Source organism: Rhea pennata, chromosome 3 (assembly GCF_028389875.1).
Source record: "Rhea pennata isolate bPtePen1 chromosome 3, bPtePen1.pri, whole genome shotgun sequence".
Taxonomy (NCBI): Eukaryota; Metazoa; Chordata; class Aves; order Rheiformes; family Rheidae; genus Rhea; species Rhea pennata.
The window spans coordinates 41635871-41649263 of NC_084665.1; the positions used below are offsets into that span (position 1 = coordinate 41635871).

General features: G+C 37.0%; 1 protein-coding gene across 2 annotated transcripts in view; it reads left to right on the top strand.

Moving 5' to 3' along the window:
* Positions 1-13393, top strand: part of AKT3 (AKT serine/threonine kinase 3) — a 158605-nt gene that overhangs the window by 87151 nt on the left and 58061 nt on the right. For both annotated transcript variants that reach the window (XM_062572127.1, XM_062572128.1), the window contains exons 4-5: positions 3904-4015; positions 5428-5572. In XM_062572127.1, coding sequence (XP_062428111.1) covers positions 3904-4015; positions 5428-5572 — 257 coding nt within the window. The remainder of the gene's footprint in view (positions 1-3903; positions 4016-5427; positions 5573-13393) is intronic.

Below are 13393 nucleotides of genomic sequence, written 5' to 3' on the forward strand. Positions count from 1 at the left end.
CCTTTTAATTACATATGTTTATGTATAGTAGCAAACTTGAAGACATTATGGTAGAGTGTTCTCTACTCTTGGTAATGACCCAACTATCGCTTCAGGGTTCTGAGCCAGCTTTCAGTAGCCCATTTCACTCATTCCTCTGTGCTTTTGTAGTTTCCAAACTATTTTCTTTCTCTAAAACAACTATAATTTTCCTAGTAGTTAGTGTAAAAATATTTTGGTAATTAGCAATAATTGTGTATTAGAGTACTTATTCATACTAGTGCATTTTTTTTGTTTCCTAGCTTGTAGGTGAAGACATCTGCAAAAAAGTTTATATTCACATTGCAAACATGATAGGAATGTTGTTTATCCCATACATTTGTATACAGCAGCGTATGAAGCGTGTGGGTGCACTAAATATCAGCAGACTTTGGTCACTTTTATCTACTTGAGAAGGGTGGGTAGCACACCAGTTTTAGAAACACATTGCTCCTCTACTTCTTTCTGAAAGTGTTTTTCCTTGGGAAAGAAAAGATGTGAATCTACTCAATTTTAACTTTATACAAGGAAATTAAATATTTAGCCACCTTTTTTTAACAGCATATTAAAAACAGCTCATTAACTTCTGCTGAATTTTGTTTTCCAGTAGCATCTTTCAATTATATTGAAAGGGTATTTTCATTTTTCTATTTTTTCAGTGCCATTTTTAGTTGATAATGATTTTTTTACTGTAGTTAATTGATTTTGCTGACCACCTATAATGACAATGTAAAGAGTAAGTACTTTTCAGTAGTTACAAAGATTAGTGTGCATCCATAGGCAAAATAAATGTTTTGTTCTTGTTAACAAAGCACATCATCATGCTGGGGCCTGTGTGGAAAAAAACATTATAGATACATACTAACATATCTGTATGCACATGGATAGAGATTTACAGAGGATAACATGCTAATATATATAGATAATATATTAGTTATACTATATATATGTATTATGAGTGTACTTTATATATAGCTAAAGACCATGTTATATATAGCATTTGCTTTAGGCAGCCTTAGTTCTGTCAGTTTTAATTTTGAGGGTTAAGTTGGCAAACTTTAATTAATGTTATTTTAATGTAGGCATTTTTGGATATATTTTCAGTTAGCAAGTGAATGGTGAAATTCAAAATCTTTGGCTCCTCTGCAGCACTGGATAGGGATGTGCTGTGATGGATACAGAATTTTCTGAAAGTTTGACTCTTTGTGTCTCTTTCCCTTCAGGCTGTCCTCGCACAGTCATCTGTCTCTCATGTTTCGTCACTGGTGTTGTCTTTCACCTTCATTCTCCTCACCTAGCTATTCTGAATAATTAGTCTGTGGCCTCTTGACTAACGGCCGGTTGTAGTTCCCTCTTGCAGACTCTCCATTTTGGTTACTGTTTCTCATTGTCCTTCCAGCCCGGTCTTCATTTATCCGTCCTATTTCTTCTCTCAGTACAGATTCCCATCCTTTTCCTGTTCTATTTTCACTCTTCTCTCTTTATTCCCTGGTCTTTGGTTCTAGACATCTCTTCTCCTGGTGGTATGCTGTTTTTCCATATAGCTTTTTGTCTCACCTGTATGTCTCGACCAGGCAACTTCTTTTCCATCCTGTCTGAGGAGTAGCATGAGGCATTATGAATATAGGAGAAAGAGCTTTCTATTTAGCAGATGGGTGCAGAAGTAGTAGATAGCCATAGCCTCTGGATTTACTTACTCACTGCACGTGGATTTTCAAGAGTTACATGGCTTAGGAAGTGTTACTTTTAGTTTTAACCTTCACCCCACGGCAACCCTCCCCTCCCCATATAGTGGTCACATTATGTGTTACATTTTCACAGGAATACTGAGCAGGTAACAAAGGTCTCAGTGTGACAAATTTTAAGTCTTGTCTCCAAAAAGTAGTATTTTCCAGGAGAGTGCAGCTTTAGGCAGACAACCAGCAAAGAAAATTTCAGCTCACATGATTGAAGTGTGGTAGGATTAAAAATGAGAAGATGGTTTTGTTAGGAAAAATACTGGGTGATCTTGGAACAGACAATGTTTCTAGTCTCTTCTGCTATGAAAGTTGCCCTATACCTTCTTTAGAGCTGTGGCTGAGGAAATTAAGGAAAAAGTAGCCTGTTATCTGTAGCTCCACCTTCATCAGGGTCACAACTTGGGCTTCAACCATACCCCTGAAGAAAAGTTTCTTTGATCCTGTGAGTAATACTTATGCTTCACTACAAGCCTAGTAAAATACCCATTTTAAGCAGCTCTGCTTCATCATGCTCACTGAGTTCCCAACATCTGCTTCTGTCCTCTTTGTTTATCTCTTCCAACCTTTGTTTCTGGTTTCCATCCCACTATATCCCTTTCTTCTAAATGCTGAGGATAGCTGTTATCTCATCCAAGACCTAATAGAGTTGTTAAATTTATAAAAGCAGTGGAACTGGATTAGTTTCTCTTTTGATTCCTTATGATTCTCCATGTTGTATGCAGGATCGCTAAATGTAATGTCATCTCCTTGACCAGTGAGCAGTCTGCCTTGCATAATAATTTATATATCTGTGCAGATTACAAAGAAGTTACAGTGGGTTGTAAGTGAACAGAAGTCTGTTGCCATGCTCAGCATTGATTGGTTTACATACACAATAAATCATTTCAGAGCACACATTTGATCAGGATCAGGTTTGAACAAGTGATAGCATTCCTATTGAATTACCAGAACATAAGATGTGATGACCATGTCAGTTTTATGCTAGTTGCTGGAGAAAAAATTATACTTTTGTCAGAACAACCTTAACTTCACAAAAAACGTTTAAATATATTTGCATGAGTAGAGAGTTATAGTAGGTCAGAGTTCTACATCGTGTAGATATAATTTTTTTAGTACCGAATGCTGCATGTTGAAATAAAAAGTACTGTCTCATTGAGCCGTTGCCTGAATTAACACAATTGCACTCTTATGAAAAAGTAATGAGCAACATAATAGGAAGTATACTATGGCCAGAGTTGTGTAACAGGAAGAATCCTAGGTCTAAAATCACGACCTGTGAGGACAGATTGGGTGAACTGATTTATGCTGGAGAAGGCTGAAGAGCGATAAAAGTCTTTTGATACCTAAAAGGGATGAGATAGCTGCTAAAAAGAAGGAAGTAACATTGGTCAACTGGACAAAAAGCAGTATGTTTGAATTGTAAGAATGGTTGCACTAAATGGTAGGAAAAACCTTCTAACTGTGGAAATAATTAATATCCTCATAGTTTGATGGAACAATTTGCTTGGGGAGATTTTGAAATTGATGCTTCTGGAAAAGTTTAGAAAGAGTTGAGAAAAATATCTGTGAGAAATAATGTAGGTAGAGCTGATTCTGCTATGAGGCATGAAGAAGAACTGAATGATTTTTTGGGGCAGCCCCATTTTGGCGGGGGTAATTCAGTGTTTCATAATCGGATTGTGTCACTGAATTTTCACAGATAGGATATTTTACAATAAATCTAATCTTGAGATGACAGTGGCTTGGATAATTGCAGCATGATTGCCTTTGGAGGGAAAATGTCATATCTTTTTTGCCAGGTACAGATGGAAAATTGTGCCTTTGGCTACTGGTGTTACCTTGGCACACTAGAGCAATCCAGGATCTAATACTCTTCTTAACCCTCGTAATACAGACTTAGACTGCAAATGGAGGTCGCACTCTTTTTATATGGGGAACAATCAACTCCTCTGACTGCTTTCCTCAGCTTATGCCTATTACCTGTTACCTTTTGTCCATGTCCAAGGTTATATTAGCATACTGTATTTCTATGTGATTGCTTGATCCGTATACAATAAGCTTTATATATTTTATCTAAGTAGTTTTATTTGCTCTTCATCCATTAACTTGCAATATGTAAAAGAGGAAATACCATGTTTTTTCATAGAATGTCAGCTAATGAAAACAGAGCGACCAAAGCCAAACACGTTCATAATCAGATGTCTTCAGTGGACCACCGTCATAGAGAGAACGTTCCATGTGGACACTCCGGAGGAGCGGTGAGAGAGCTTTGTGTTTGTTTTGCTTTCCGTGTTCTTCCTGGAGAAGCCTCAGCACCTCTGCTGGTATTGTGCTGTCATCAGCATTTGGAAATGTCACATTCTGAGCACTTCTGAACAGTTATTTATTTAAAGAATTTGTATGTCTGCTTCTGTAAAATATTATCCCACTTCATTTCTAGTGCAAGAACTGCCTACAAGTAGGTGGGATGAGTGTGTTTTAAATAAGCCAAAACTATGTCATGGTATGTCTCTGAAGTGTTAAAGTTGGAACAATAGAAGCCTGCTTATTGAAGTCTTTTCAAGTCTTGCTGTCTTAGATTTTCCTTTTATTCCTCCCAGTGTGCTCCTTTTTGGCACAGAAAGCAGTATGTTTGTAATAATTTATTTATGTTTACTTATTAGCTTTTCTTGTTTCAGTAAATATTCACAGGGTCTTTATAAATTAACTTTTTTGATGCACCAACAGCATATAGGAGATACAACATGATTTGCCTTGTTAGAATATTCTATATTGCATCTCTGGTTAGATGTATTGAGTCTTGCTGCCTTGGGCATCTGACCTGTTGAGATTAATACTATGTTTGGCTTTATTGATACATTATTTATATCAGTAAATAACTATGACTTTCCTTTGTGTATTGTCTCTTTTATTAGTATATTTAGGTTTTCTTTTTTTTTGTTTTTTTTGTTTTTTTTTTTTTCTGCCTGCTCCTGGAGCTACAGTGTACCGAGTCACCAGCTAGTGTATGTGTGCCAGTTTGCCAGCAGACGGAATAACCATGGGCTGAGCTGCCCCTGCTTTTCCCTCCTTGGAAACCCTCATTTAGGCCTGTCCCTTCCGTACAGCCACAGATTTTTATGGCACTTGTAGGAATTTAGTATCTTTGAGGCCTTGGTTTCACTGGAAAATTTGAAATCAGTCAACAAGTTTAGTTTTAACAGGAGGAGAGAAAGAGCTGAATATACAGTTTGTTTGCATAAATCTCATTTAATTTCTGTGAAATGCCTCAGGATAAGGCTAGATGCACAAAAACTCTTAAAAAAGCAGATTGTTATCAGATAGGAGATTACATAGTATGCTCTGAGCTGTATTACAACACTAGCAAGAGTTTTCGGGTTTTCACTATGATACTATACATAAGTACTATTATAGTATTTATTATAAGAATTAAAAGAGTTTGATTTCATAAATTGTGCAGGAATTCTCTTTGATGCTGATTTAAATCAAATTCATCTTTTACACAATGCAGAACTTATAAAATAATTGCTTTGATTTCTTCTATGAGTCTTCTACTGTGTAGCATGAGACTTTCACGTTGAAAAAATGTATTATGTGAGAAACATTAGAAACAATTTATTTGGATGTATTTTGTGAGTTTCTGATAGGAATGTTGGCTTGTTCATGGTAGGGAAGAATGGACAGAAGCAATCCAGGCTGTAGCAGACAGACTTCAGAGGCAAGAAGAGGAGAGGATGAACTGTAGTCCAACTTCACAGATAGACAATATAGGAGAAGAGGAGATGGATGCTTCAACAACCCATCATAAAAGAAAGGTAATGATATTTCAAAATGACTGACAATACTAATATGTAAATAACTTGCATAGAGTGGTCTAGATGGCTAGAACAGTGTGCAAGGAAAGTGTTTCTACGTAAGTGTCAGTGTATTACAAGCATAAAAGTACATCTTTTTATTTCAATAAAGCTGAACCACGCTATTTTTATTTATTGTGCTATCTGATAACAGCACTTTTCGAACACAAAGTTCAATCTTTCAGGCACATGTTAACATTGTGCTTATTGTTCAGAAGTCATGATATTATTTTCATCTTTTCCTTTTTGTTTGTTTACTCCTTGCAAACTGAGGTAATAAACTATTTTCTTAAGGCAAGAAGATTTGCCCCTTTTCTCATGTAAATAATCCCCACTACAAGTTAGATGATTTGCATGAGAAATGCTATGAGGATTTGGCTTTTAATGACCTTGGTTTTTGCTGTCTGGGAAAATAATTGCTTTAGTTTTTAGTGAAGTAAGAAAGAATATGTTTTATCTCTTTGCAATCTTTCACGGATTTGCTACATCCGTGTATATGTACGTTGTTGGCTATAACATACTTACAGTTGTATCCGCAAAGTCAACAGGATAAACACACCACTTAGACTACTCTTTACTGATTCAATGCCACACAAAAATTTGCTTGTTAATTTGTGTTTCCATTTTGTCTTGTGTTCATGTAAGTACAGACTACTTTTGAAGAATAAAGAGGGATTCAAATGGATATCCCTCATTTACTATACAAGATTGGCAAGACTCAAGAAACACACTGAAGTTGCATAAGAAAAACATCATTAACATCATCTGCCTTTATTCATAGTTTCTTTCTTTTTTCTTTATACTATGGGAAGCAAGAAACATAGAAGAATTAGTGGCTGAAAACTCTGTCCTTATGAACATAACACAGTTTTCATAAGAAATCTTAGTTCTATCATGTCCTAACTTTTGAGAACTTGTTTGCAATTTAACATAGTTGTTTCGCGTAGTTTCATGACATGTAATTGTCTAGCTTTTTTCCTACAGAAAAAGTAAAAATAATTATATGCAGCTGTAACAATGCCCTCATCATACATTGCCAGGTTGCAGCGGTTGACATTGAACTTTTAGCCTTGCAGTATAGATGTTTAGTGATTGTGCTTCAGGGTAAAATACGATAAGTGACAGCAAGACGGAGGTTGTGTTCAATATGTGACAGTATTTACGAGAGGCAGTGTGATTGTGTAGAGGGGATTTGGTGTATTCTATTAAAGATCTGAGCATTATTCCAAGCGTGTATATCCTCTTAGCTGAGTACAGAACCACTGCATAACAACAAGCATTTTCAAGGTTCCAGAATTAATGCTATCTAATATAAGTAGTTTATCTGAAATGTAGGCTCTCCTTGTTCACACTGCAGTGTATTTTCCTCTACAACAAAAGGAGTTGTGGGAAGAGGGGGAGGAGGAGGATCAATTTTGTTTCTCTCTTACAACTTACACTTTAAGAAATGCTGAAGTAAGATGCTGGGACAGTGCATGTGCAGTGCTGCAGAATGTTGAATGACTTTGGCATGAAGCCAAAAACGAGCTACAAAACAAACCTGAAGTGAGAAATGGTGGTATTCAACACCTAATGGTATATTAGAATGAAGTTTCTATAGTCCATAAAAGCACACTGATGATATTAGGCTACTATTTTGCAAAAACTCAAAATCCCATTGCAAATTTCTGCAGCTTTGGAAGATTTCAGAAAGAGATTCTGAGAAGATAACCATATTATAGCAGAGTTGTCATTTCCTCTGTATTAACAGAAAATGGGGAAAATATTTTTGCCAATTGTATTTTCTGGTTAAAGAACCATTCTCAGAAGCCTAATTTTTATGAAAGTTTTTATGGTTGATAATCAGAACCATTTCAATTATAATTATTTAATGCATTTTTCTCTCCCTTTTTTTTTGTATATATTGGGTTTATTTTAATTTCAGGGGTTTTTTGCACACAGTGTCCTACATGTTTGTTTTGTCACCTGATCTTACATCTAAGCCCAGTGAATTTTGCTTGTGCATGCACCAGATGGTATGTATATGAGTCAAAGAGCATAATCAGATTAAAAAACAAGAGAGGGAAGTGGGACTGTTCTTCTCTTAAAAATGGTAAAATGGTAAAAGGTTTGTAAAGAGAACACTCTTAGAATATGGAACTTAATTTGAACAGACATGACAGCAATATCCCTCATCAGATTAGTTTGGAAAACAAAAGACTTTTTTTGCACAGAATTTTTTGAAAAATGGTATCAGTGTGTAATTTAAGTTTTACAGTAATAGTTTCACTAAAATTTTGAGGAATGGAGATTGCTAGTGAACTGCTTTTGTTCCTTGCTATATTGTTCATTATGACTAGAGTTTCTCGCTGTTGAAATCAATTGCAAACTTCCTGGGGTGTAATCATTGTGCATATGGAGATTTTTTTTACATGAATTCCTTGGTACCTGTTGTAGAGTGTATTCTTTTGAACAAAACACCCATAGCTGGAATAAGTAGGTTTTACTGAATAAGTAGGTTTTAAGTAGGCTGAACAAAATATTGTTATTCAGTTAATGCAGTTTCTTGTAACCTCACAGCTTTTTCTTTGTCTACAGATTTATTTTCAGGGTGTAAAATGAATAAAGAACAGATTTTCAGAGGAAAACAGAAAACAATGTAATGAGAAAAAATTTCTATTCCTCAGAGTTCTATAGGAATAAAACAGGCGGAAGAATGATCAAGGGGAAAGAATGCAAACTTAGGGAAGTGTCCAGACTTGCTCACCTACATCCCAAATGTTTAGGAAATTTTTCAGTTTTTCCACCAGTTTTTGGTAAAACTTCAGCTATGATGTATGTGTTTTTATCTTCCAAGGTCTTACGTTCTTTAGCAGGCATATTGAGTAACCCTGCATTGCATATCATCTCTAAGCTTTCTGCTAAGCTTCTAAAGAACGAGAGCATCGGGACACTTTATTCTTAGAACTAGTGCTATTACCATAACTTGCTGTTAGGCCACTGCTTAAAATCTTGCAAAACTATTACCTTCCTTTTTTATGTCTCTGTTTTAATATGTCTTCACCTAGCTTGCAGCTCGATTCATGATTGCTTTGGTGACTCTTACGTAAGCATATTTTGGATGAATGAGTCTTTCACTGGGACTAGCTTGTTGCCCTTAACACCATAGCCGTGACTGTGGTCAGCCGAGCCAAGGTCCTCCTCCTGTACAGGCAGTGGACTGCTTTTCTGAGCTGGGTTTGTTCAGGCTCTGCTGGTCTCTTCCTAAATTCAGTCTCTCGAGGAAAAGTCAAGGAAAACTGTGTGGGAAAAATCTACTCCTCCTAGGCTGCTTATGGTCACACAAATTGCTGATTGTTAGCATAATAAAATGCTAGGGTCACAAATTCGGTATTCTTTAGCAATAAAGCTGTTAGCTAGTCTCTGCTGGGTAGCGAGGTAGCTTTATGAATGAAGTTAGGAAGATTCTGTCCAATTGCTTATCTGTCTGAATTGTGTTTCAGATGTGTTTCATATTTTTCATGTGCTTTTGTCAATTTTCTGTGCTTTAGCACAAAGAATAGCAGGAAAGTTTCTTTGTGTGTTTTTGCTTTGTTATCAGGGAACTGTTAAAGCTGATGACCTCACTTACCAGTACCTGCTGCGACATTTGAGAAGTCTTACCTGCAGTTGAGGATGTATGACTAGTGGTAGTCACCATGTTTTGATCACAACTTTGCATATTATGGCATGCCAGTTAACCACAATAAAGAGATGAATAATCTGAATATGTTCTTCAAAAGAGTAAATTTTAGGATTTCTCAAACTAGCATGTGTGACCTTGAATGTTTTTCAGACTTGACGGAAGTGAATTTTTTTGTGCAACTTTTGGGTGTTATAACCAATCAACAGTAGATTTCCAATGTAAGAAAGGTTGTGGTTGCATGGACAGGGGCATAACAAAAAACCCCAGAAATTTCTTGAGTCAATGTTTGTGTATATGTGTGCATGTGCAATGGACTTGTTTATGTATTTTAATTTTGGAATGTTAATTTTGGAAGTGATGAATATGGGTGGAAAAAAAGTCCTTGAAAATACTCCTCCTTGAGGAAATTTACATGAATTTATTATTCACATTCCATTCTGTACAGATTTTTTTTTTTTAAAAAAAAAAACATGCATATGATATCCTTTACTTATCACTGTATTTTCTGATAGACTCCTGTAAATTCAATCTTGAGCAATATTCTGATTAGATAGTTATTTCTGATCTTGTAGTGAACATTCTGTCATATACTTCTGTTTTGAAAATGACCAGCTTTGGATTGATTGCAAGTGCCATTTTCTCTGAATTTATGAAGAAACTACAGCTGATTATTTCTGCCATTTCACTTGCACCCCCTTCCTCTCTCTGATGGGGAGCAGTTTTAGTGTTTTCTAATACAGCCAGTGTCCCCCCCCCCCCCCCCCCCCCCCGCCCCGCACAAGAAACTGACGTTCTACCAGGCTTCCATCACTTACTGAATGTACTACTAACTTGGGAAAATGTCAGGTATTTATTTAACAGGTTATTTTTAGAGGTAAGAAAAACAATTTTATGGACAAGATCAAAGATAAAATAGTTTTGGTAACAAGTCAGTATATGTTAATTTAAAAGGTCATATTAAAAGATTAGGAACTTTTGACTTAAAAACGTTCGTATACTCTGCTTCACAAGCAAAATCTATGTAACATTATTATTGTCTGTCTTGCCATTCTTACATTAATTACTCCTTCATTGTTTATAGAGATCATGATAAGTCATGTATGTTTTCCTTTTTCTTCCTGCCCAGAGAAGAAAGATAGCTCAAAATTATCTTGACAGTCTGCAGAAATTTGATTAGAGAAAGATAAAAAAAGAAGAAATACTTAAAACCCGGATAAGTAAAGAGTTAATGTGTTGAAAGGATACCAGTGTGATAGTAAACATTTGTAAGGAATAGCTGAATTAGTATTTGGAATAAACAAAACTATGAAATATTTCTAGAAAAGTAATGATTGGAGGCTTTGACTAAATATTAAAAAGATAGTTAGAATAAGAATGACATACTTTTCCTGAGCTTGAGCAGTGCTTATCTCCAGTTCTAAAATTTGTCCATATAAACTCCTAGAGTTCACTATTACAGCAGTTTCATTGTGGCAGGAAAAGCCTTCGTAACTCTTTATTTGGTAATCACTAGTAATTTATGCTGAGTAAGCTATGAGCTTCTTCTATTAATAATAAACCTGTATATGTACTAATAATAGAACTACATTTGTACTCACCTGGTATTGTAATTCCGTGCAGCCCTATTATATTATACTAGTTTTGGAAAAATTGATCATTTAACTTCCACTCACTGTTGCGGATTTGCTTCAGCTAGAAATATATTGAGCCACTAACAGCCCTATCACCCATATTTTTTTACTGGGATAAGTGCAGTTTTGTTCTTCCTGATGTGAGATGTATTTGGCAGCAAGAGCAGATCTGTCAAATAGTGCAAACTGTGATGATACGCTTAAGTGTGAGCAAAGAATTAAATTCACCATAGACAATTTGCTCAGAAGCTACCAATCATCCATTAGATGGAGGGGAAAAATCATTTCCTGATGGTTTAGCTGGAAAACTAGTATGTGGAAAGTGTTTTCTCATTAACAAAGCTTTGAAAAAATGCAGGAATGCAGATGTTACTGTAAGGAGTTTGTTGAAAACTTTTTACTGCCAAAGAGGTTTTAAGCTGCAGATTGAACACTTAAAATCTAAGGTATTGCAGCATTAATGTGGTTGGTGGAACTTTAATTCTAATCCTTATGTGAGCAGATTTCAAACTGACTCAAGAGTGAGCAATCACGTAAATTATTTTTGTGATTTGGCAACAGGACCTGAACACAGGAACTTTAGATTCACAGCAACAGTCTCATGCACTTGAACTTAGAGGAATGAATAATTTCAGAAGTAAATTTTATCATTTATTCTCTCACAATAGTGAATATATTTTACTGCATTATTTATGATTGCCCACCTAAAGATGTGTTCAGTAGGTCTGTACTACTGGAATGTGTGATATATATATAGGTACTATTAGAGGAATTTGTATTAGGGATGAAGAAAATACTAATCCCTTTGTAGAAAACAGGAATAAAAGTTAATCTTAAAGGACAGTGTTCAAAAGCGCTGCATCAGACTGCAACTTGTGCAGGCTAGGAAGATGAAAGAAAAGGCAAATTCTCTTGCCTTCATACAACAGGATTAACGATGTCTAATACAGCAAACTGAGACTCAGAGGGTGTATAATTACTATTATTACAGTATAATTACTATTTATAAATGTTTTGAGGTGCACTATTCCCTGAGAAGGAAGAGGAGAATAATTTATACTACTGGTCAATATTGTACGAGGAATCAATGAGCGTACAGATAGAGCCAGAAAAAAAGGCCCAGAGTCTGAGAGTGAGAGTTTCCAGAGTAGGCTCCTACTTTACAGAACAGCAGAGAAAAAAATCAAGTAGAATCAGGATCATGCCACACTTAAGGCATGTTTGCTAAACTTAGGAAAGGGATTGTAGTATAATAATCTGTGGTGGCAGTGACCATGACTGAATCATAATTAAGTCTTTTTTCAAATTCGAATCCAGCTTCTGTTTCCATCACTGGAAACTGTGGAGGTTAGAGACTGAATATTCAAGGTATATGTTTTGTACATTCACTTCCAAAATTGTATAAATGTGCAATTGTGCCTTTCACACAGAGTCACAGAATGGGTAAGGTTGGAAGGGACCTCTGGAGATCATCTAGTCCAACCTCCCTGCTCAAGCAGGGTCACCTAGAGCATGTTAGACAGGGTTGCATCCAGGCAGGTTTTGAATATCTCCAGAGAAGGAGACTCCACAACCTCTCTGGGCAACCTGTGCCAGTGCTCCATCACTCTCACGGGGAAGAAATTCCCCCTCACGGTCAGGCGGAACTTCCTGTGCTTCAGTTTCTGCCCACTGCCTCTTGTCCTGTCACACGGGTCAACTGAAAAGAGTTTGTCCCTGTCCCCTTGACACCCTCCCTTCAGATACTTGTACACATTGATAAGATCCCCCCTCAGGCTTCTCTTCCCCAGGCTGAAGAGGCCCAGCTCTCGCAGCCGTTCCTCGTAGGGCAGATGCTCCAGCCCTCTGATCATCCTCGCAGCCCTACACTGTCTCCAGTAGCTCCATGTCTCTCTTGTACTGGGCCCCCAGATCTGGACACAGTACTCGAGATGAGGCCTCCCCAGGGCTGAGTAGAGGGGCAGGATCACCTCCCTCCACCTGCTGGCAACACTCTTCCCAATGCAGCCCAGGATACCATTGGCCTTCTTGGCCACAAGGGCACATTGCTGGCTCATGGTCAATTTGTCATCCACCAGCACTCCCAGGTCCTTCTCCTCAGAGCTGCTCTCCAGCAGGTCAGCCGCCAGCTTGTACTGGTGCCTAGGGTTATTTTTCCCTAGGTGCAGGACCCTGCACTTGCCCTTGTTGAACCTCATGAGCTGGCTCTCCGCCCAGCTCTCCAGCCTGACCAGGTCTCTCTGAAGCAAGACCTTTAATTACTCATTTCTGAGAGACAGGCTTTTCTTTTAAAAATCACCTGAAATGCTCTTGTGCAGCTTCTGGAACACTGAGCAGAACATGAATTTCCTTTGCTTGGAGAAGGAGATGATTATTTAGTCAGCAGTAAGGCTTATAGAATGTACAAAGATACTGACATAAGCATTAAAAGGTGCAAGTCTAGGGCCCAGGTTTGTTTGGCTTTCAGCCAAATATGCCTTACTTCCA